Source organism: Cervus canadensis, chromosome 13 (genome assembly GCF_019320065.1).
Source record: "Cervus canadensis isolate Bull #8, Minnesota chromosome 13, ASM1932006v1, whole genome shotgun sequence".
In the NCBI taxonomy this organism is placed as follows: Eukaryota; Metazoa; Chordata; class Mammalia; order Artiodactyla; family Cervidae; genus Cervus; species Cervus canadensis.
In genome coordinates this window covers 50,890,078-50,916,015 of record NC_057398.1, presented here as the reverse complement: position 1 = coordinate 50,916,015, position 25,938 = coordinate 50,890,078, and the positions used below count along the sequence as shown (strand labels likewise).

Genomic DNA, 25,938 nt, shown 5'->3' with positions numbered 1-25,938 from the left:
TGTTTAAGAATTCTGTTTGAAAACCTAAAATATCACTAGATTAAAAATTGACAGACTGTTCAATGATTGTTTTTAATCAAAAATAGTCTCTGAAGGTTTTGATGTATAACTATAAATAAGATAAAATAGTGTGGTTTTGCTTTATTCTTTTATTAAAACTTGATGGTATCATCATATTTAATGATTTTATGCCTTTGTCCAACTTAGTTTAAATCCCCAAGTGAAAAATTCATTTAAAAGGATTTTCTTCCACTAACATTTTCCAGTTTGTGCTTCTCTGTAGCTGAAATTTTTATTTGTATTAATATTTTAAGTTTTATAGGGCAAAGTACACTCTTCTATTTTTCACTGAAATACTGTGGTCCGAGGAAGATTTATCATAAAACTATTGAAGTTTAGACTTCAGAGTCTCTCACTTATATAGGCTTCATTTTTTTAAAAGAAAATCCTCAAAATTATAAATGCCTGAGACTGGACAAAACCTGCATGGATGTGGTGGTATTCATGCCCTTGTCTAATCCTTTCCCCTTGAGAGTGGGCAAGACCTGTGACTGCTTCTCATCAGTAGAATATGAAAAAGGCAATGGGCTGTTCCTTCTGTGATTATATTACATTATGTAACCCTCTTGCTAGCAGACTTCATGAGTCTTTCTCCTCTTCTGGTTTCAAAGAAGTAAGCTGCTACTTCTACAGCTATAAGGAAATGAATTCTATACCAACAGTCTGGAAGCTGATCCTTTCCCATCTGAACCTCCAAATGAGAATCCAACCCCCGCTAATACCTTGATTGCAAACTAATAGAGGACTGAGTTAAGCCATATCCAGACTCCTGACCCACAGAAATGTAGGTGGCTTTAAACCACTAAAATTGTGGTTTAAATTTAAACCACAATTTAAATGTAAATTGTAGTGCATTTAGACATCTAGTAGTGGATCTCACTGCAACAAATACAGTCACTGTTGCTACGAATTATGAATTCTTAGCATTGAATATATTATTACATTGTTCTTTAGTGTTTTGAACTTGGTATCAGTGTAAGAATGTAATAATTTAGGCTTAATGACTGCCAGATAAATAAAAACAATCTAATCCTTTAATGATGACATTTATTTAATTTGCTCTCCTCACTTAGCTTCTATAAATCCATGAAAACAGACTGCTAAAGACTTAAGTACTTAGAATTTTTAAAAATATTTTTGAAAATTTTTACACAGAAAAAGTAGAGATGATAACAGCTATTCATGTACTCACTATCTGAATATAATACACGTTAAGATTTTATAATTTTTAAAGCAAATTATAATAGGCACAGTGCTACTCTGTTACTGTCTCCGTGTGCTCTGGAGAACAATGTATATTCTCCTTTTGGATAGAATGCTTTTTGTATATTAAGTTCTTCTGATCTAATGTGTTATTTAAATTCACTGTTTCCATATTGATTTTCTGTATGGAGGATGTGAAGTGAAGTAAAAGTTTTAGTTGCTCAGTCATGTCCAAGTCTTTGTGACACTGCCAGGCTCTTCCTGTTAATATTTGCTTTATATACCTTTGCTGTGTTCCTCTGTGGGATGCATATACATTTCTAAATGTTATATCTTCCTGTTATATCTTCCTTTTATCATTATATAATGGCCTTTGTCTTTTATTATGGTCTTTGTTCTGAAGTCTCTTTTGTCTGATACAAGTATAACTACTGCAGCCCTCTTTTCCATTTACATGGAGTATCTTTTTTCCATCCTTCACTTTCAATCTGTGAATATCCTTTTTTCTGAAGTAAATCTCTTGTAGGCAGCAAACAAATGAGTCTTTTTTTTTTTTAATCTGTTCACCCTCTCTGTGTCTCCTAATTAATCGGTAAATTTAGTCCATTTACATTTAAAAAGTAATCATTAACTGTTGCGTGTGTGCCTGCGTTGCTAAGTCACTTCAGTTGTTTCGGGTCTGACTCATCGTGACCCGATTGCCTGCAGCTTGCCAGGCTCCTGTGGCCATGGGGTTTTCCAGGTAGAAGACTGGAGTGGGTTGCCATGCCCTCCTCCAGGGTGTCTTCCTTATCCAGGGATTGAATCTGTGTCTCCTATGTCTCTTGTATTGGTAGGCAGGTTCTTTTTCACTAGTGAGACCTGGTAATGCTTGACCTTCATACTACCTTTATAATTGATTAATCCACGACATTTACTTTATATTTACCTTTCTGGTGAGATTTATTCTTTTATCTGTTTTCTTGATACTAATTAGTACCCTTTTCAGCTAAGTCCCTTTAACATTTCCTTTAAGGCCAGTTTAGTGATGATGAACTTTTTCCTTGCTCTTCCTTTTTTGGGAAGCTCTGTTTTCTTCAGTTCTGAATGATAACTTTGTCGAGTATTCTTGGTTGGAAGTTTTTTCTTTCAGCATTTTGAATATTCTGTCCAATTCTCTTCTGGTCTGCAGAGTTTCTGCTGAAAAATCTGTTTGTAGTCCTTTGTGCATAACAGATTGTTTTCTCTTGATTCTTTTAAGGTTTTTCCTTGTCTTTAACATTTGACATTTTAATTATAGTATGTCTTGGTGTGGAACTCTGGGTTAATCTTACTTGGAATCCTCTGGTTTTCCTGAATCTGAATCTATGTTTCCTGTCCTGAGTTAGGGAAGTTTTCAGCCATTATTTCTTCAAATTATTTTTATGGGCTTTTCTCTCTCTTTTCACTTTCAAGGACATCTATTGTTTTTTCTGCTCTGATTTTGATAGGATCCATTGTCTTTTCTTTGAGGTCACTGACCCTTACTTCTGCTTCATCTAGACTGTTGTTGAACCCTGTTAGTGTATTTTTCAGTTCAATTATTGTATTTTTCAGCTTTGTGACTTCAGTCAGGTCAGTCACTCAGTCATGTCTGACTCTTTTCGACCTCATGGGCTGCAGCACGCCAGGCTTCCCTGTCCTTCACTCCTGGAGCCTACTCAGACTCATCTCCATCACATCGGTGATGCAATCCAGCCACCTCATCCTCTGTCATCCCCTTTTCCTCCTGCCTTCAATCTTTCCCAGCATCAGGGTCTTTTCTAATGAGTCGGTTCTTCACATCAGGTGGCCAAAGTATTGGAGTTTCAGCTTCATCATCAGTCCTTCCAATGAATATTCAGGACTGAGTTCCTTTAGGATGGATTGGTTGGATCTCCTTGCAGTCCAAGGGACTCTCAAGAGTCTTCTCCAACACCATAGTTCTAAAGCATCAATTCTTCGGTGCTCAGCTTTCTTTATAGTCCAGCTCTCACATCCATACATGACTACTGGAAAAAACCATAGCTTCGACTAGATGAACCTTTGTTGATAAAGAAATGTCTCTGCTTTTTAATATGCTGCCTAGGTTGGTCATAGCTTTTCTCCAAGGAGCAAGCGTCTTTTAATATCATGACTGCAGTCACCATCTGCAGTGATTTTGGAGCCTAAGAAAATAAAGTCTCTCACTGTTTCCATTGTTTCCCCATCTATTTGCCATGAAGTGATGGGACCAGATGCCATGATCTTAGTTTTCTGAATGTTGAGCTTTAAGCCAACTTCTTCACTCTACTCTCTCACTTTCATCAAGAGGCTTTTTAGTTCTTCTTTGCTTTCTGCCATCAGCATGATGTCATCTGCATATCTGAGGTTATTGATATTTCTCCCAGCAATCTTGATTCCAGCTTGTGCTTCTTCCAGCCCAGCATTTCTCATGATGTACTCTGCATATAAGTTAAATAAACAGGGTGACAATTTACAGCCTTGACGTACTCCTTCCTGATTTGGAACCAGTCTGTTGTTCCATGTCCAGTTCTAACTGTTGCTTCTTGACCTGCATACAGATTTCTCAGGAGGCAGGTAAGGTGGTCTGGTATTCCCATCTCTTGAAGAATTTTTCATAGTTTGTTGTGATCCACACAGTCAAAGGCTTTGACATAGTCAATAAAGCAAAAGTAGATTTTTTTTTTCCTGGAACTCTCTTGCTTTTTCGATGATCCAGCAGATATTGGTAATTTGATCTCTGGTTCCTCTGCCTTTTCTAAATCCAGCTTGAACATTTGGAAGTTCACGGTTCACATACCGTTGAAGCCTGGCTTGGGGAATTTTGAGCACTACTTTACTAGTGTGTCAGATGAGTGCAATTGTGCAGTAGTTTGAGCATTCTTTGGCATTGCCTTTCTTTGGGATTGGAATGAAAACGGACCTTTTCCCATCCTGTGGCCACTGCTGAGTTTTCCAAATTTGCTGGCATATAGAGTGCAGTGCTTTCACAGCATCGTCTTTTAGGATTTTAAATAGCTCAACTGGAATTCCATCATGTCCCCTAGCTTTGTCTGTCATGATGTTTCCTAAGGCCCACTCAACTTCTCACTCCAGAATGTCTGGCTCTAGGTGAGTGTTCACACCATTGTGTTTATCTGGGTCATGAAGATCTTTTTTGTATAGTTCTGTGTATTCTTGCCACCTCTTCTTAATCTCTTCTGCTTCTGTTAGGTCCACACCATTTCTGTCCTTTATTGTGCTCATCTTTGCATGAAATGTTCCCTTGGTGTATCTGATTTTTTGGAAGAGATCTCTAGTCTTTCCCATTCTATTGTATTTCTCTATTTCTTTGCATTGATCACTGAGAAAGGCTTTCTTATCTTTCCTTGCTATACTTTGGAACTCTGCATTCAAATGGGTGTATCTTTCCTTTTCTCCTTTGCCTTTAGCTTCTCTTCTTTTCTCAGCTATTTGTAAGGCCTCATCAGACAATTATTTTGACTTTTTACATTTCTTTTTCTTGGGGATGGTCTTGTTCACTGCCTCCTGTACAGTGTCATGAACCTCTGTCCTTAGTTCTTCAGGCACTCTGTCTATCAGATCTAATCTCTTGAATCTATATGACTTCAGTTTGTTACTTTTATTGTCTTTCTCTTTTTTGAAGTTCTCACTGTATTCATTGATTCTTCTGATTTGGTGAGGCTCTCTATGGCCATTACTCTGAACTCTTTTACAGGTAAATTATTTACCTCCAATTTATTAAGATTTTTCCTGAGATTTTATTTTATTTGGAGTATAGTCCTTTGTTTCTTCATTTTTATTGACTTTCTGTTTTGGTTTCTATGTAATAGATGAAACAACCATGTCTCCATGTCTTGAAATAGTGGCCTCATGTAGGAAATACACCTTGTTGTTCAACCCTGCCCTAGATCTTGGTTGCCTCTCAAATCTTTGTGATTGTCCAAGCAGCCTATTATGTTTTTAATAGCTCCAAGTAGTTGAAGCTGTGCCAAGACCTGTCAGTCCAAAGGGGAGCATCTCAGTCAGAACCTAATTTTAGGCTGATTGAAAGCCAGACTCTCAGGAAGCAGTTCTTAAAATATTCAGATATATGAGACTACAAGTGTATGTCCCATGGTTGTTCCTGCATGGTAGTCACGAAAATTGAGGCCCCAGCTAGTGTGTAAACTCACTTCTGGGAGGTAGTAGTGAGCTGTGGAGGCTGAGCCCCTGGGTCTGTTGCCTCTTGATGTACCCTGGAGGTGGTAGCTGTTTAAGAACGCTTTTCCTATTGGTTATAGTCCTGTGCGCTCCATGAGCATAGCTCTGCTGGTCGCATGATCCCTGGCCATGTAGAGGTGTCTCCTGGCCGCAGCTGCAAAAATTGGGGTGCCAGACAAGTTGTCAGTTCCTATTTGGGAGATACCAACAGCTAGAGCAAGGCAGAGAGAGAGCACTTCCTTAGGCCACTAGGCATGTGTCAAACCAGAAACCTGCCTCTCAGGCCAATGCCCCTGAACAAACAAATGGACCTCTTTCACAGAGATACTGGGCGTGTGTTTCAGTCTGCTGTCTGTGCAATGCCTTAGGGGTAGTAGCCAGCCAAAAGCTGTCTCTTTGATCTTTACAGCCCCATGGAACCAGGAACTCAAACTCCCTTTATCCTCCAGAGCCAGATGATCAAAAGGCATCCCCTGGGTAGTAGCTTTAAAAATTAGGGCACCAGAAGCATGTAAGGGCTCTCTTCTGGGAGATACTGGTACTCTGGAATGTGGCAGAGGTGATCACTGGCTGTAGTGGGTCAAAGCGAGGGCTCCCAAATAGTGCCTGACAGCTAGGGCAAGCAGAGGAAGAGTCTAAAGATGGTGTCCACCAGTCTCTGTCCCTGGAGAGTGCTCCAGCAGGCTCTTAATGTGTGCATTAAATTAGATGCCTGCCTCTCAGGCCAACCCTTTAGTACATGCAAATGAACCTCTTTCCCTTAAAGTCTGAGTGTAATCAGCTGCCTCTGAGCTATGTTTCTGCATGGGTGAGTCCAGTGCACAAACCCTTTAAGAGCCATTTCTCAGATCACTACACTCTTGTGGGTCTTGTGAACACAAGCCTTGCCAGTTTTCAAAGCTAGATTTGGGGGGGCGCTCATCCCTTAGGAGCAGGTCTTAAAGTTGGGGTGCCCAATGTGAGATTCAAAACCTTTGCTTTTCAGGGAAATGCTTCAGATTTTGAGTTTCAGATTTTGGGTTGTGGGTTTAGGTTGCTGTGCCAGGAGTGGGGTTTTAGACAAGATTGTTATCTCAGCCTCTCTACCCACCTTAATGTGGCTATCTTCTCCTTTGTCCAATATGATGTTGTTCCTCTGCCAAAGGAAATTTCCAGAGGAAATTGTTCCACATGTATCAGTCATTTAGAAGAAATTGCTCCAAATTCAGATGTGTCCATGGGAAGAGGTTCAGCATCTTCCTCATCTTAAGCTAGAACTCCCTATATTCTTAACTGATTGTGAAGGTGGATTATAGACCAGTCTCCTCATGCTTCTGAGATAAAGAATTACTGTCTTGGATTAGACTATACACCTAGCGTACTTAGGGAAGTGCATCACATTCCAATGTTAAATATATAATATACTGTCTGTTTTTAGTAAATATCTATGATTTTTTCATTAAATCTGACTCTTATTAGAAAGACACTTTTCCCAGCTTTTTGAAAGATATTCATTAAACTTACTACATATTCTGGAAAATCATTATTTTTTATTTGTCCTGAATTACTTCCATTTCCCAACAATCTCTATTATATCTATTAAATCAGCCATATCACCATCAATAATGAATATATTAATTTATACTTTTACATTCTTGCATAAAAGGATTACTTTTTCCAGCAGTTGATATCCCAGCTTTTAATTTTTTGCTAGTCCGATTGGTGAGAACAACTCCCTGCTTTACTAATAAAGCTGAACATTTTTAACTGGCCATTTGTCTTTTCCTGTAAATTATTTGCTCATCTTTTTATCAAAATGTTTATTTCTTATTGATTGGGCAGAAGTCTTTAAATATTTGGTATATTGATCTCTGGTCTTATATAGGTTATAAATATTTTCTGTCAGTATGTTAATTATATTTTAATTTTGTTTATGATGACTTTTCTTCTGTGTAAATTGCTGTTTGTGGAAGTCAAATTTATTATTGTTTTCTTTTTAACATGCTTTGATTATTTTCCAGGAAACTTTCGCTACCCCAAGTTTATAGACATGGTCTCACATATTTTCTTCTAACACATCTGAAATTTGCTTTTCAGCATTTACTTCTCTAATCCATCTATAATTTATGCTTGCATATAACCTCGTACTTTTCCAAATGGCTAACCATTTTCCATTATGATTTATAATCATTCCTCCATTGATTTGAAATAACACCTTTTTAACTAAATGTTGTTGTTCAGTTGCTCAATCATGTTCAACCCTTTGTGACCCCATGGACTACAGCACAACATGCTTCCCTGTCCATCACCAACTCACGGAGCCTGTCAAACTCATGTCCATTGAGTCTGTGATACCATCCAGCCATCTCATCCTTTTTCATCCCCTTCTCCTCCTGCCCTCAGTTTTCCCCAGCATCAGGGTCTTTTCCAGTAAGCCCATCAGGTGGCCAAAATATCAGAGCTTCAGCTTCAGCATCATCCTTCCAATGAATGTTCAAGGTTGATTTCCTTTAGGATTGACTGGTTGGATCTCCTTGCTATCCAAGGGACTCTCAAGAATCTTCTCCAACACCACAATTCAAAAGCATCAATCCTTCAGTGCTCAACTTTCTTTATGGTCCAACTTTCACATCCATACATGATTACTGGAAAAACCAAAGCTTTGACTATACCAGGTTGTCTTTTATAAATATGTCTACTCTGGGGCTTCCCTGGTGGCTCATATGGTAAAGCATCTGCCTGCAGTGCGGAAGACCCAGGTTCGATCCCTGGGTTGGGAAGATCCCCTGGAGAAGGAAATGGCAACCCACTCCAGTACTCTTGCCTGGAAAATTCCATGGACCGAGGAGCCTGGTAGGCTACAGTCCACGGGGTCGCAAAGAGTTGGACACGACTTCACTTTCACTTTCACTTTTGTGTACCCTAATCTGTTCTACCAGACCACCTGACCTGCCTCTTGAGAAACCTGTATGCAGGTCAGGAAGTAACAGTTAGAACTGGACATGGAACAACAGACTGGTTCCAAATAGGAAAAGGAGTACATCAAGGCTGTATATTGTCACCCTGCTTATGTAACTTATATGCAGAGTATATCATGAGAAACGCTGGGCTGGATGAAGCACAAGCTGGAATCAAGATTGCCGGGAGAAATATCAATAACCTCAGATATGCAGATGACACCACCCTTATGGCAGAAAGTGAAGAGGAACTAAAGAGCTTCTTGATGAAAGTGAAAGAGGAGAATGAAAAAGTTGGCTTAAAGCTCAACATTCAGAAAACAAAAATCATGGCATCTGGTCTCATCACTTCATGGCAAATAGATGGGGAAACAGTGGAAACAGTGGCTGACTTTATTTTCTTGGGCTCCAAAATCACTGCAGATGGTGATTGCAGCCATGAAATTAAAGACGCTTACTCCTTGGAAGGAAAGTTATGACCAACCTAGACAGCATAGTAAAAAGCAGAGACATTACTTTGTCAACAAAGGTCCATCTACTCAAGGCTATGGTTTTTCCAGTGGTCATGTATGGATGTGAAAGTTGGACTATAAAGAAAGCTGAACGCTGAAGAACTGATGCTTTTGAACTGTGGTATTGGAGAAGACTCTTGAGAGTCTCTTGGACTGCAAGGAGATCCAACCAGTCCATCCTAAAGGAGATCAGTCCTGGGTGTTCATTGAAAGAACTGATGCTGAAGCTGAAACTCCAATACTTTGACCACCTGATGCGAAGAACTGACTCATTTGAAAAAACCCTGATGCTGGGAAAGATTGAGGGCAGGAGGAGAAGGGGACGACAGAGGATGAGATGGTTAGATGGCATCACTAACTCAATGGACATTAGTTTGGGTAAACTCCAGGAGTTGGTGATGGACAGGGAGGCCTGGCGTGCTGCAGTTCATGGGATTGCAAAGAGTTGGACACGACTGAGCGACTGAGCTGAACTGAATCTGTTCTACTGACCTGTTTTGCTTTTCCTATTCCAACACCACATTACTTTGGTTTCTACAGATACGTATAATATGTTCATATCTAAGTATGTAATATTATATATCCTCTTGATTGGACATACATAATTTGTGTCATCTCCTTACTAATTTTCAGTGCCTCCCTTTCTCTGTTTTATAACTAATGTTAGATATAAAGTATTCTTATTCTTAATGTATATCCATGTATAAGCAACTTACAAGGCTCAGACTAGGGTGAAATAAGTTAGATGCCTAGGAAACAAAATATTATAAGAGGAAAGGTTATTTTTAGGGCCATGAAATCCCTTATTCTAGTCCTGACACTGTTGTATACAATAGCTGAAGTATCATTTAATTCTTAGCAAAGAAACTGTGTTTGTGATTTCTGGAGGACCAGATATCTTGAACTACTTCTTAGCATTGTAAGTTTTGTCAGCATGGCTTTTAAGTGCTAAGAGAATAATATATAAAGCATGGTGAATAAAAACCAAGAAAAGAGAATGTTTTAAGAAGAAGAGAATTGTCAGCTGCTAAGATTTCAAGAAGGATAAGGTCTGAGAGGTGTCTGTTGGATGAATTCTAGGAAGAATTCTTTCCATCTCACTTAGCCATCCCTACTTTTCTGATCCTGTTGCCTCCACCTAAGAAAACACTCCAACTAGCTCCTGTGCCTGGTATCTTCTCTCGCTAATTGTCTGTGTAATTGTGAAATTGTCTTTTGAAATATCTTTCTTAAACAGAAAAATATTATTCCTCCTTTCCAGCTTCTGTTAAAATTGAATTTTAAGCTGGATTTTCTTTCAATTATATAATGTTCGTGTAAATTTTAAGTATGTTACCATTTAATTTTTTCTCTATGTATAAATATTTAACATTATCCTTAAGTAATGTCCATATTTGCACTTACATTGGATATTGGATTTTTTTACCTTCTAAACTAGTACCAAATGATGATGATGTGATACGTCATATTATTAGACTAAGAGAAAAACTTGGTTGGCAAACAGTATTACCACAGCACAGTTTGGAATACAGATGTTTCAAAACTGCAACTCAGAAAATACTTCTAAAGGTATTATTCTATTTTATTCAATTTTTAGTATAAAAATTAAAATTTAAAAACTATATGTAAATCTTTGTTTCCTTCATTTTAGATAGTCTATCAAAATCAGACATCATTACACTAATCAAATTGCAATCATTGTTTTATGGTAATTGCTTACAAAAAATGTTTGATGTAACTTCATTTCACTTATTTAAAGACTGATGAACAGATAAGACATCTCCCTGAAATTTGAATCTATTCTTGTGTTCCTGTTGATTAGTTTTTTGTGATTTACAAAGAAATCCTGATGTATTAATACTTTGTAGCATTCTGTCCTTCTTACTCTCCTGCTCCTGGTACTGGTTTTCTGTCTCCTCTTCTCTATTTTCTTACCTTTTGTATTTTTTTCTTACCCAGCAGCCTCCTCAGAGAGATTTTATCTTGTCCAAGGTCACATGGCTAAAGGTAGAAGCTATCTTCCTCCTGTGACCTCCTTTATGACAAATGATCTAAGATGGAATAGGATCATCTCTTCCTACTTTTAGTTCAGGAATTCTCAAAGTGCAACCCCCAGGCAAGCAGCACCAGAATAGCTTGCAGAATATTAGAAACATGTATTTTCATCTTCACTCTTGACTTTCTGAATCTAAAACTCTAAAGTTGGAGCCCAGAAGTCTGTATTTTATTAAGCTTTCTGGGTGATTCTGATGCACAGTTGAGAACCAATGTTCTAGACCAAGGGTAAGCAAAATTTATTTGGAAAGACCCAGATAATAAACATTTTAAGCTTTTCAGACTATATGATTTCTGTTCTAGTTACTTAATTCTGTCATTGTAGTGAAACAGTAGTGATAGGCAGTGTATAAACAAATGAGCATGGCTGAATTAAAAAAAAATTATTTAAGAATTGGACATCTGGACTTAGCCATAGGTTTCTGATCCCTGCTCTAGACTGTTCCCATGAGGATAAATGGTCTTTTGATTATTGTTCATAGGCAGCATTAATGTAAAATACATGCATGATGGAATCAGATTCACCTAGTTTTGAATCTCTATACACTCACTATGAATCTCTATACACTAACTTCCCTGAGCTTTAGTATCTTGGACCTCGAAGTGGAAATAGTAGTGCTTACTGTACAGAGCTGTGAAAATTCAATGAGATAATGCTTGTGGCATGGTATCTGGCAGATAGTGGGCATGGTAGTTTAAAAAAACATAGCTGTACATGAGTTTACTATCATAAGCTCTCTATGGACTCTCTAATAGGATATATTTCATTTGTATGTGGAGAAAGGATTGAGAATATAAAAAGTAACACTTGTTATTAATTGAAAAGGAATAATTGGAATATATTATTATTCTGCTTCTGTAATTAGATTATTTAATTACATATATGAGCCACTTAGAATAATTGTGTCTACACTAAATTTCTAGTACCCTTAACTTTTTGGATATGTAATTTAGAGTAGAAATGCCTCAAGTAGTCAAATAACTATAACAAAGTTCATGTACTATAGAAGTCGTCACCCAGAGTTTATTATCTCATTTACAGTTTTTAAGGTTGTTTATTAAGGTTTTTAAGAGCACATTATATCAGATGTCAAAATAAGAAGGAAAAAAAAACAGCTGAGACAATTGAGAACAGTGTCTTCAAAGAAGAAAAAAAAATTTTTTAAATAAAACTGGATCTAAGATTTTAAATTACAGTAGTTAGAAATTGTTCAGTTACTAAATGCTTTTTATAATAAAATTTAACTTTTAAAAAAGACTGATTAACTTTCATGTAGAATTTTTGTCAGCAGTTAAAAGTTTCAAAACTGAAATAAATTTCATTTAAAACTTTTTCTTAATGTAGAATGACTGATTTCTCAAAAATGCCAGGTAAGTAAGGAAGTAATGTTTAGTATATTGCAATAGCTCAGAATGTGGATTTAGAATCAGAGTTGTATTCAAATGCTTACTTTGCTACTTTCTGACTTTTCTCAAATTACCTAACTTCTCAAAATAATTAATTTCTATATCAATTTAAATGAGATTAAAATAATCAAGCTTTAATCTCAACTTTAAGAGAAAACTGTAAAGATAATGTATGTGAAACACTAGGTGTATCATCAAATTCTTCAGGTTAATAAGCCTATGTTAGTAAGTATATAGATCAATTTTCATGGATGTTTTATCACCACATTATGTATGAGAATGAAAATTAAATACCTTCAATCTTTAAGAAGAGTGATTTTATTGAGCTTTGATTAGACACTATTTAATGTTAGCTTCATTCAGTGATACTATTCTTTTTTATTTATTTATTTTTAATTTGAGGATAATTACAATACTGTGATAGTTTCTGTGGTACATCAGAATGAATTGACTGTAGGTGTACATGTGTCCCCTCCCTGTTGAACACCCCCTCACTTCCTTCCCCACGCCATCCCTTGAGGTTGTCACAGAGCATTGACTTTGGGTTCCCTTCTTATTTTAATCTATGTTAAAATTGTTTCAGCTTATTGAATAATCTGTTTAACCATTTTATTACTTAATTTGGTCAAGTTAATTACATCTTTTCCAACCTCAGGAACCTTTGAAAGATGATGGAGAATTTGTATATTGCCTCCTTCGAAAAAATTCTAAAGCTCTTTATAATCCATATGATCTTCATGTAGTCTCTGCCCACAGAGCTAGACATTGCAAAGAATTTTGGATTATTACTGCTTCATTTATCTCAAAGGTAATATTTACAAGGGATTTTTAAAAATTTCAGAATCATAGTGGAAAAATTATTCATTTTATAACATAATTAGACAAATTCATCTTCTGGGGTTTCAGACAAACGTGGTCATTTGAGTAACAGTTTATGTTTTAAGAGCCTCCTTGAGAGAGTTATTTAATAGTGACTTTTTTTCTTTTTTGTAGAATTTTATGTTTGAGAATTCAGTTTTAAGAATTTTTTTTTTACCCCTCAGGTGCTTTTTTAATATTTAGTGTAGTTTATTAAAGGAAGAACTAGAAAACAGGCATTTGCTGGTAGAGTGAGTATTGTAATAATAAAAATAGAGTGTTTTCTCAGATTTTTCAGAAACTTCATTCCCAGATCTAGAAATTTCCCTATTATACTCTTAGAGAAAACTTTGATATTTACCACAAGTTGTAAGTACCAATTAACTTGTTTCCATGATTTGTTTAATGTCTGTCTGACTTTTTCTGCCCTTTCGTTCTCCTAACTAAACTCTTAACATGTACATGCGCAGGACCGTATCTAAATGAAGTATAGACTGTGCAGATATGGAAATACCTCAAACATGTATTATCAACTGAAAGTGGAATGAACCACTTCTATATAAATAAAAACATGCACATAAATGCGTATGTGCTTATATAGGCAACTTTTATTTGTGAAAGAAATTTAAGAAAATATTACATTTAGATGGGGGAGAGATACTCTTGGGAAGAGAGGAAGCATATCTTGTTTTTTGAATGTCAAAATAGGATTATCTGGAGATTGGGATTATTTTGTACTTAGAAACTGTTGCATCCATGTAGCTCAAATTAAGTTCATAAATATTTTATAGAAAATGTAAAAATTATGAGATTCAAAGCAATAGTTACTTGTGAAGGGAAATCAAGTTTGAGAGTAGATGAAGTGGTGGAGGTCAGATCTAGAAAAAGCTTACTATAAAGGCAGCTAGCTATGAGCCAAATATAGCTTTTTGTAATTTCTTGAATATAGTGCATGTTTTTTTAAGAAAGTTGAGTCATGTTTTGTCCTTTATATATGCAGGTTACTAAAATAGGTGCTGAAGAAGAAATCGAACTTATACCTACTTTGGAATGGCTACTAGAAAGAAGATTTTACTATTTATTACAACAATTCAAGATATTTTCCAATTTTCGGTGAGATGAATGAACATGAAACCAATTATTTGTAGTGTGATCTTGGTGAAATTGCAGTTGCCTGGATAACATTTGGGTTCTACTACAGTAATGCAATATATGTGGGGAATTATAGAGGAAATAATGTACATCATAACAATTTTTTAGATAAGAGAAATGTACTCATTTATGTATTAAAACTCTTAACCTTTTGGGATAAATACTTTAAGAAAAGGATATTTTATATTCAAGCAAACTTAAATTATAATTAACTTACCTTTTGATTTCATGCATTTATTCATTAAATGAATATTTATGAAAGTCTGCTAAGAACCAGACATTATTCTAGATGCTGGGAATAATGTATTGAACAAACCAAGCAATTGTCTTACTCTCAAAAGAATGTAGATTATAGTGTGTGTGTGTTTGTGTTAGTTGCTCAGTCATGTATGACTGTTTGTGACTCCATGGACTGTAGCCCTCTGGGCTCCTCTTCCATGGAATTCTCCAGGCAAGAATACTGGAGTGAGTTGCCATTCCCTTCCCCAGGGAATCTTCCCAACTGATGGATCCAACATGGGTCTCCCACATTGCGGGCAAATTCTTTGCTGTCTGAGTCACCAGGGAAGCCCAGATTATAGTGCATGAGAAATAATAAAAAGAAACATGAAAACATAACATGTCAGCTGGAGATGAAATGGTATGAAGGAAAGTAAAACAGAATTAGGGAGGTGGGGAACTTTTTAATTTAAGGTCATTTAAAAATTTATCTAGTTACAAGTTACATTTGGCATTGCCCTTCTTTGGGATTGGAATGAAAACTAACCTTTTCCAGTCCTGTGGCCACTGCTGAGTTTTCCAAATTTGCTGGCATATAGAGTGCAGCACTTTCACAGCATCATCTTTCAGGATTTGAAATAGCTCAACTGGAATTCCATCACCTCCACTAGCTTTGTTTGTAGTAGTGCTTCCTAAGGCCCACTTGACTTCACACTCCAGGATGCCTGGCTCTAGGTGAGTGATCACACCATCGTGGTTATCTGGGTCATTAAGCTTTTTTATGTATAGTTCTTCTGTGTATTGTTGCCACCTCTTCTTAATATCTTCTGCTTCTGTTAGGTCCATACCATTTCTGTCCCTTATTGAGCCCATCTTTGCATGAAATGTTCCCTTGGTATCTCTAATTTTCTTCAAGTGTTCTCTAGTCTTTCCATTTATATTGTTTTTCTCTATTTCTTTGATATTGTTCACTTAGGAAAGCTTTCTTGTCTCTCCTTGCTGTTCTTCAGAACTCTGCATTCAAATGGGTATGTCTTTTCTCCTTTGCCTTTAGCTTCTCTTCTTTTCTCAGCTAATTGTAAGGCCTCCTCAGGCAACCGTTTTGCATTTCTTTATCTTGAAGATAGTTTTGATTACAGCCTTCTGTGCCTTGTTATAAACCTCTGTCCATAGTTCTTCAGGCACTCTGTCTGTCAGATCTAATCCTTTGAATCTACTTGTCACTTCCACTGTATAATCATAAAGGATTTGATTTAGGCCATACCTGAATGGCCTAGTGGTTTTCCCTACTTACTTCAATTGTAGTCTGAATTTTGCAATTAGGAATTCATGATCTGACCACAGTCAGCTCCCGGTCTTGTTTTTGCTGACTGTATAGCACTTCTCCATCTTTGGCTGCAAAGAATATAATCAATGTGGTTTCGGTGTTGACCATCTGGTGATGTCCACGTATAGAGTCTTCTCTTGTGTTGCTGGAAGAGGGTGTCTGCTATGACCAGTGTGTTGTCTTAGTGAAACTCTGTTTGCCTTTGCCCTGCTTCATTTTGTACTCCAAGGCCAAACTTTCCTGTTACTTCAGGTATCTCTTGACTTCCTACTTTTGCATTCCAGTCCCTATGATGAAAAGGACATCTTTTTTTGGTGTTAGTTCTAGAAGATCTTATAGGTCTTCACAGAACTGTTCAGCTTCTTCAACATTGGTGATTGGGGCATAAACTTGAATTACTGTGATATTGAATGGTTTGCCTTGGAAATGAACAGAGATCATTCTGTCATTTTTAAGATTGCACCCAAGGACTGCATTTTGGACTGTCTTGTTGACTCTGAGGGCTTCTCCATTTCTTCTAAGGGATTCTTGCCTACAGTAGTAGATATAATGGTTATCTGAATTAAATTCACCCATTCCGGTCCATTTTAATTCACTGTTCCTAAAATGTCAGTCTTCACTCTTGCCATCTCCTGTTTGACCACTTCCAGTTTACCTTGATTCATGGATCTAACATTCTAGGTTCCTATGCAAGGAGATCCAACCAGTCCATCCTAAAGGAGATCAGTCCTGGGTGTTCATTGAAAGGACTGATGCTGAAGCTGAAACTCCAGTACTTTGGCCACCTCATGCGAAGGGTTGACTCATTGGAAAAGACCCTGATGCTGGGAGGGATTGGGGGCAGGAGGAGAATAGGACGACAGAGGATGAGATGGCTGGATGGTATCACCGACTCGATGGGCATGAGTTTGAGTAAACTCATGGAGTTGATGATGGACAGGGAGGCCTGGCGTGCTGTGATTCATGGGGTCACAAAGAGTCAGACACGACTGAGTGACTGAACTGAACTGAACTGATGCAAAATTGTTCTTTACAGCATCCGATTTTACTTTCACCACCAGGCACATCCACAACTGGTCATTGTTTTGGCTTTGGCTCAGCATTTTCATTCCCTTCTGGAGCTGTTTTTCTGCTCTTCTCTAGTAGCATATTGGGCACCTACCAACTTGGGGAGTTCATCTTTCAGTGTCATATCTTTTGCCTTTTCATACTGTTCATGGGGCTCTCAAGACAAGAATGCTGAAGTATTTGCCATTCCTTCTCCAGTGATAGCTCCAGTGATAGCTTGGAAGAAAAGCTATGACAAACCTGCTGCATGCAAAGTCACTTCAGTCATGTACAACTCTGCAATTCTATGGACTGTAGCCCACCAGGCGTCTCCATCCATGGCTTTCTCTATGCAAGAATGCTGGAGTGGGTTGCCATTTCCTTCTCCAGGGAATTGTCCCAACCCAGGGATCGAACCTGGGTCTCCTGCATTGCAGGCAGATTCTTTATGGTGTGAGCCACCAGGGAAGCTCCATGACACACCTAGACAGCATATGAAAAAGCAGAGATTTTACTTTGGCAACAGAAGTCAGTATAGTCAAAGCTATGGTTTTTCCAGTAGTCATGTATGGTTGTGAGAGTTGGACCATCAAGAAGGCTGAGCGCCGAAGAATTGATGCTTTCAAACTGTGGTGTTGGAGAAGACTCTTTAAGAGTAAAGGAGATCAAACCAGTCAATTCTAAAGGAGATCAACCCTGAATATTCATTGGAAGCACTGTAGCTAAGCTGAAGTTTCAATAATTTAGCCACCTGATGAGAAGAGCCAGCTCATTGGAAAAGACCCTAATGCTGGAAAAGATAGAAGGCAGGAGGAGAAGGGAACAACAGAGGACGAGATGGTTGGATGGCATCACCGACTCAATGGACATGAGTTTGAGCAAGCTCTGGGAGATAGTGAAGGACAGGGAAGCCTGGCATGCTGCAGTCCATGGGAATCCAAATAGTCAGAAAGAACTAACTGACTGAGCAACAACTAGTTACATTAAATTACATATTACATTACCTGATATCAGGATTCCTGAGGCTCTTTGAACAGAGTAGTACCACTTTCACAAAGTAGTCCCAGAATGCTGATTTTTCAGTGTGTATACCCAGTTTTATAAAATATTGTTTCATCTCTAGTGTTTTCCTTTTTTGTGCATTTTACTGTGTGCTAAGAAAAGAAATAGATAATATTTTAAATAGCTACACTTAATATAGTAAACAGTTGAAATAACTAAGAACCTGGTAACTTTTCTGTAAGAGAAGTGAATGGATCTTATGGCAGAAAAGTTATTCATGTAGTGAACAAATATTTATTATGTATTTGCTCTGTTTTTCTGTTTTGGGCACGGAGATCCAACTGGGAAAAAATATGCAATGTCTGTCTACCTACAGAACTTATATTCTAATGGAGGAAGATAGATATTGAATAAGTAAATAAGATAATTTCAGAGTGTGATAAGGACTAGAAAGATAATAAAACAGAGATGTGTGTGTATGTGTGTGTTGCTACTTTAGATAGGATTGTCAGAGATGTTTTTAAGTAGAGACCTCTATGTGGTGTAGAGGAGATATCCATGTGGGGTCTTGAGAGAAAGGAGTTCCAAGAAGACAATATAGCAAGTTAAACAGTTTTTAGTCAGGAATAAGTTTAATGTATAGTCAAAGGTAGTAATGATGTCACTGAAGCATTGAAGAGGTTGGCAGTAAATGAAGCTGACTTTGTTACTGTTTGGAACCAAAGCCACGTACAGTGGAGATGATTAACAATTCTGAGAAGCTTCTTTTCAAGGAAATGTGTAATAGTTACTTGCCTGTATTAGGTACTGTTAGTGAAGCTAAAAGTTTCTGATTCTAGATTTATTAGCTTATGATATTATCTGGGGCATTACTTTCTATATTTATTTAAACTGTCAATGTTGAACTTCCCACTGTTACCCTTGTTCTTTAGTCGCTAAGTCGAGTCTGACTCTCTGCAACCTCAGAGACTGTAACCCATCAGGTTCCTCTGTGCATGGGATTCTTCAGGCAAGAATACTGGAGTGGGTTGCCATTTCCTTCTCCATTACTGTTATCCTTGCCTTGTAATAAATACTCAGGGTCTATCATGCCCTAAATAATTTTCATTGATTAGAATTTGGATATCCAGTTGGAACTGGGATAAGAATCATCTTTTTATATGACATTTGGCATCAATCAGTCCACAGTCAAAATGATTGGTTTTCTTTATTGATGTTAAAAAAAATATGTTAAGTTTTGGTCAACTTCTGGGTTCATTTGATTTTTTAATTTTGATTTTTAATATATTTTGTTTATCACTAATACTGTAATAAGTTATGTTTCAAATAGAAAAAAAAAGATAAATATGTAAACAGTAATGACTTAGGCTGGTGATGCTGTGTAAACAGTGCAATGATGACTTTAGCATCATTATTGCTTTTTTACCTCATGAAACTTTATGAAGTATTAATTTCTATGGCTTGGTGCATATACTCATTATACCATGGTGGGTTCACCTGTGATTCATCTGGGCTTCCAGGAGTCGTCTAGAATCCTGAGTTATCATGACTCTATGTGTCTGGATTAGAGTGAGATAAGATCTTGTTTATGTGTCTTTGGAGCCTGATTTAAGGTTGAGTTGCTAGATTTGTCTGAAGCATTTTGGCTTTCCAAGGCCTCAGGCCATTTTTGATTTCCAGATGTCATTTCTATTTGAACAACATTGCCAGATTCTTTTTGAACTGCTCAGATAGCTCCAGTCTGTCTTCTTTGATTCAAAATCAGCCAATGATGTCACTAAGCCTGGCTGGCTATTTGTCTCCTGGACACTCCCAGCCCTGCCATTTTGCCTCCCCACTGACTCATCAACTACATCAGGAATCTCACTTTGACGAATAAGAATCACATTTCAGTGTTTGTTTAAGCATGATTGTTTTCATCAAGATGGGAAAACTACTGAGGTTGTGATAAAGCACTAGACTAGATTCACAAGTGCGTAAAATAGGTGGCAGTGTTCATTTAGAGAAGTTAAGGGAAATTTTTTGACAATTGAGCATGTTTATTTCATGTGTGAAAACGGATGATGAATAATCACCAGGGAAACTTCCATTCCTTTCAATGTAGATTCTTTGAGCTTTTAAAAGTACCAATGCATATTTTTAAAACATAAGGATTAAATAATATCAAAATGACATGTATTATCTCAAATTTTAAAAATTTTATATTTTTATGCAATTTTTAAAGGTTGTTTTCCATTTACAGTTGTTAAAAATATTGACTGTATTCTCAGTGTTGTATAGTACATCTTGAGCCTATCTTACATGCAGTAGTTTGTACCTCCACTCCCCAACCCCTATATTGCTACGTCCCTACTGGTAGCCAATAGTTAATAAAGTTCATTCTCTGTACCTGTGAGTCTTCTTCTTTTTTGTTATATTCACTAGTGGGTTATATAGATTCCACATATAAGTGATATTATAGAGTATTTGTCTTTCTTTGTCTGACATTTTATGTAGCTTAATGGCTTCCAAGTCCATGCATGTTGCTGCAAATGACAAAATTTAATACTCTTTTATGACTGAATAGTAGTCCATTGTGTGCATGTGTGTGTGTGTGTGTGTGTGTTTAAGCGTAATCCACATCTTTTTTACCCATTCATCTGTTGATGGACCCTGAGTTTGCTGCCATAATTTCACAATTGTAAATAATGCTTCTATGAACACTGAGGTGCCTGTATCTTGCTGAATTCATGTTTTTGTTTTTTCAGATATGTAATCAAGAGTGGTCATATGGTAGCTCTATTTTTACTGTTTTGAGAGACCTCCACGGTGGTGGTTGTATGGTGGTTGTATCAATTTACATTCCCATAAACAGTGTATGAGGGCTCTCTTTTCTCCATATCCTTGCCAACATTTGTTCCACATGTTGTTTTTGATGATAGCAATTCTGAAAGATATGAGATAAAAATCTCATTGTCCTTTTGATTTGCAGTTCCCTGATCATTAGCAATGTTGAGCATCTTTTCATGTGCCCATTGGCTGTCTGCATTTCCTCTTTGGAAAAGTATTCAATTCTTCTGCCCATTTTTAAATATTTTCTTTGATGTTGAGATGTATAGTTGTTTACATATGTTGGATATTAAATTCCTTGATCAGTCATATCATTGGCAAATATTTTCTCCCATTCAGTAGGTTGTCCTTTTGTCAGTGGTTTCCTTTGCTGTGCAAAACCTTTTAAATTTAATTAGATCTCATTTGTTTACTTTTGCTTTTATTTCCTTTTCTTTAGAAGGTATATCTAAAAGAAATTGCTGTAATTTCTGCCAAAGAATGTCATGTTTATGTCTTCTTTTCCTCTGGTAGTTCTATGGTATATGGTCTTAACTTTAGTTCTTTAATCCATTATGTTTGTATATGGTGTTAGAAAATGTTTTAATTTATTTCTTTTACATGCAGCTGTCCAATTTTCTGAGTATCACTTTTTGAAGAGTCTATCTTTTCTCCATTATAAATTCTTGCTTCTTTATTATAGATTAATTGACTTTGAGTACTTGAGTTTATTTATGAGCTCTTTATACTGTTCCACTGATCTATGTTTCTGTTTTTGTGCCAATACTATACTATTTTGAATATTGTAGTTTTGTATAATAGTATAGTGTAAAGTCAGGGAGCATGAGTCCTCCAGCTCTGTTCTTTTTTCTCAAGCTTGTGTTGCTCTTTGGGATCTTTTGTATTTCCATACAAATTAAAAAAATTTTTGTTCTAGTTTTATAAAAAATGCCATTGGTAATTTGGTAGCGATTGCATTGAATCTGTAGATTGCCTTGGGTATTATAGTCATTTTGACAGTATTGATTCTTCCAATTCAGGGGCACAGTATATCTTTCTATCTGTGTCATCTTCAATTTCTTTCATTAGTTTCTTACAGTTTTAATTAGAGTACAGGTCTTTTGCCTCCTTCAGTTGGTATCTTCTTGGTGTTTTACTCTTTTTGATGCAATGGTGTATTCATGCTCAGTTGCTTAGTTGTGTCTGATTCTTCACAACCGCATGGACTATAGCCTGCCAGGCTCCTCTGTCCAAGGGGTTTTCCAGGCAAGAATACTAGAGTGGGTTGACATTTCCTCCTCCAGGGGATCTTCCTGACCCAGGGGTTGAAACCATGTCTCTTGCATCTCCTGCAGGTGGATTCTTTACTGCTGAGCCACCTGGGAAGCCTTGATGCAATGATAAATGCGATTGTTTTCTTAAATTCATTTTCTGATAGGTTATTGTTAGTGTATAGGAATGCAGGAGATTTCTATGTATTAATTTTGTATCTTACAACTCTACCAAACTCATTCATGAGCTCTAATAGTTTTCTGGTACTATCTTTAGGATCTTGTTTGTATAGCATTATGTCATCTGCAAACAATTACAGTTTTAATTCTTCTTTTCTAATTTGAATCCTTTTATTTCTTTTTTTCTCTGATTGCCATGGCTAGAACTTCCAAAACTATGTTGAATAAAAGTGGCAAGAGTTGGCATCTGTATCTTGTTCCTGATCTTAGAGGAAATGCTTTCAGCTTTTCACCATTGACTGTGATGTTAGTTGCAGGTTTGTCGTATATGGTCTTTATTATGTTGCAGTTGGTTCCCTCTCTGCCCATTTTCTGGAGAGTATTTATTATAAATGGATGCTGAATATTATCAGAATCTTTTTCTGCATCTGTTGAGATGATCATATGGTTTTTATTCTTTATTAATGTGGAATATCACGTTGATTGATTTGCAGATATGGAAGAATCCTTGCATCCCTGGGATAAATCCCACTTGATCATGATATATGAGCTTTTTAATACATTGTTGAATTTTGTTGAGGATTTTTGCATCTGTTGTTCATCAGTGACATTGGGCTGTAATTTTCACTTTTTGATATCTTTGTTCAGTTTTGATATCAAAGGTGATGCTGGTTTCATAGAATGAGTTCAGAAACTCCTTTCTCCATCATTTGTTGGAAGAGTTTCAGGATAGGTGTTAACTCTTCTCTAAATGTTTGGTAGAATTCACCTATGTAGCCATCTGGCCCTGGACTTCAGTTTTCTGGAGTTTTTAAATTGCTGATTCAGTTTCAACACTGATAATTGGTCTGTTCATATTTTCTGTTTCTTCCTGATTCAGTCTTTGAAGATTTTACCTTTCTAATAATTTATCCATTTCTTCTAGGTTGCACTTTTTTGGTGTTCTTAGTAGTTTATTATGATCCTTTGTATTTTTGTGGTGTCAGTTAGTTTCTCCTTTTTCCATTTCTTATTTTATTAACTTTGGCCTTCTTCCTTATTTTCTTGATGAATCTGGCTAAAGGTTTATCAGTTCTGCTTATCTCTTCAAAGGGGCAGTTTTTAATTTCATTGATCTTTTCTACTTTTTAGTTTATTTCATTTATTTGTGATCTTGTATTTATGATTTCTTTCCTTGTACTAACATTGGATTTTGTTTGTTCTTCTTTCTCTAGTTGCTTTAGGTGTAAGTTTAAGGTGTTTATTTGAGATTTTTCTTGTTTCCTGAAGTAAGATTGTATTGCTGTAAATTTCCCTCTTAGAACTGCTTTTGTTGCATCCTGTAGGTTTGGGATTGTTGTGTTTTCATTTTCAGTTGTCTTCTAGGTATTTTTTATATGTGAACTTCCCTGTGTAGCCTGCGTGGGTTTGATATTTTTTGGTGCAAGGGCTGTTTTTAGTGTAAATATCCACCATCTCTTTCTTCCGTTTATGCTGACCATTATCGCTTTCAATGGGAGTGTGACTGATGTAGTGGTGACCAGACCCTGGCCTGAATATTTAATGGAGCCTCCCCTTTGCTCTGTGATTGTCAGTGCTGTGTCAGGGGTGGGGTCTGCTCCCTAGTTGTTGGAGTAGAGGCATGTAGATCTGTTTCTGAGCTGTTTCTGATCTGTGGTGTGTGAGGTAGCTGGACTTGGAGCACTCCCACTTGGAGAGGAGACACTGAGTAGCCCTTCTCTGGAGCTGTTTGTCTGTGGGTGTGCTCTGTTATGTCACCTTTGACCCATTGTGCAGACTCACAGATAACACTGTTGTTGGCACTGCTCTTGGCCCAGCCTAACTGTGAGTATACTGGCAATTTGCCCTGGTGTCTCTAAAGTGTTTTGACCAGGCCACCAACATAGATAACTGAATTCAGGTTCCAGAATTATAGTAATCATGGATATGGAACCACTGTGGGCACTATGGGGATAGCTCAGACTCTGGACTAGCCCATCCACCGTGTGTATGTGCCCACAAAGTTCACTGCTGCTAAAGCTAGACCTGTCTTAGCTATGGGATCACTCATTGACCATTCAGATGTTCTGCAGGTGCTGAGTTTATAAAACCTGTCACAGGGGTGTAAATCTGCTATCTATACTGTTTTAAGGAGAGGTTTCAGCTCATTTTCCTTAGTTTCACAGCTCCTGTGTCTCAGCTGTGGTTTCAGCCCCACCTCTGCATGAGGCCCACCTATGGCCTCTGTGTCTCAGACTTCCCTGGAGCATCTGCGCCTGCCCCAGCGCGACGGAGTGCAGGGGTGGGGGATGGGGGAGGGGAGGCGTGGCAGTCACAAGCACTGGAGAGCCAGCCCTGGCTGGATCCTATTCTAGTGTGCGGGGAGCCAGGGGCTGGTGCATGGCAAGAGGGGCTGCAATGGCAGCCTCACCCTTTGTGCATCATTCAGCAATGGCACCTCACTTCTATGGCTCTACAGGCTTTCTGCGTGAGCATTTCTGGTTGAAGAGCTACTCTCCCCCACCCTCTTTAACTGTCTCCTCACAGCCAACAGCAGTCCTTTCCCGAGGTCTGCTCATCAAACCCCATGGTCCAGTACCTATCCTCCGTCCACACTGGCAGACGCATGTCTCGGGCTGGGGCATGCGGAGCTGTGGCTCCAACCTGTGTAGGTTTCAGTCTGTTCTGACACCACAGACGGGCTGCTGTGCTCTCCTCCAAGCCCTCAAAGCTGTCCTAGCTGATCTCCCACCAGTAAGAGGGCGTTCTTGGATGCTGAAACCTCTTCTTTCCTTCAGCTCCCCCCAGGAGCACAGGTCCCAATCCACTTCCCCTCCTTTTCCCTTTCCCTTCTTCTTTCTTTTGTCTTACCCAGCTACGTGGGGATCTTTCTTGTCCCTTTAAGTGTCTGAGGTCCTCTGCTAGTGTTCAGCAAATGCTCTGTGAGAACTGTTTCATTTGTAAATGTATTCTTGATTCATTTGTGGTGAAAGGTGAACTCTACATCCTCCTACTCCTCCATCTTGACTCCTTTGACTCTACTTGAAATATAATCTCTTTTAAAACTAGTAACCAAATGAATCTATAATGAAAATAGTAGTTTTACAGGTTTTATACTTATTTGAATGTTGGAACTAAGTTAATTATGGATCTATGGGAAGTTCAATAACTTAATTTGCTTTGTGCTCTGTATTCTATTGATAGGTTGGGAAAAAGGTGATATGGTTTAATAATTTCTTTAGGTAGCTCAGGATGAATGAAACATTTTCTAGGGAATTTTCTAGTATTACTAAGACTTAAGTAAATTATTCATCTATTTTGTTAGTACTGATTTATGAATATAGAATTAAGAAGTGTTTTTCTTTTCAGAATTAATAAATTATTTGTTACTTGGAAACTGACCGTTAAAAGAATTAAGACTGATAAGAGCAGGTAAGTCTATGAAATACAATTATAAAAATTTTGAGAGGAAGCCTTATTTGAAATATGTAGTATGCAAATAGATATACATTAATTTTAACTCAGTGATTAAAAAGCCACATTCTGTACCCCTTATGATTAAACTTAATCCATTTTATTTTTAAGACTATTATAATATTGTATATATTTAAAATATATATATTTAACATAAAATGTTACTATATATATAATATAGTCAGTTCAGTTCACTTGCTCATCTGTGTCCAGATCTTTGTGACCCCATGGACTGCATCACACCA

General features: G+C 37.3%; 1 protein-coding gene across 1 annotated transcript in view; it reads left to right on the top strand.

Annotated features, from left to right (window-relative positions):
- Positions 1-25,938, top strand: part of DNAH14 (dynein axonemal heavy chain 14) — a 394,377-nt gene that overhangs the window by 10,319 nt on the left and 358,120 nt on the right. Inside the window, exons 3-6 of the mRNA XM_043484666.1 lie at positions 10,353-10,483; positions 13,032-13,184; positions 14,235-14,347; positions 25,589-25,651. Coding sequence (XP_043340601.1) covers positions 10,353-10,483; positions 13,032-13,184; positions 14,235-14,347; positions 25,589-25,651 — 460 coding nt within the window. The remainder of the gene's footprint in view (positions 1-10,352; positions 10,484-13,031; positions 13,185-14,234; positions 14,348-25,588; positions 25,652-25,938) is intronic.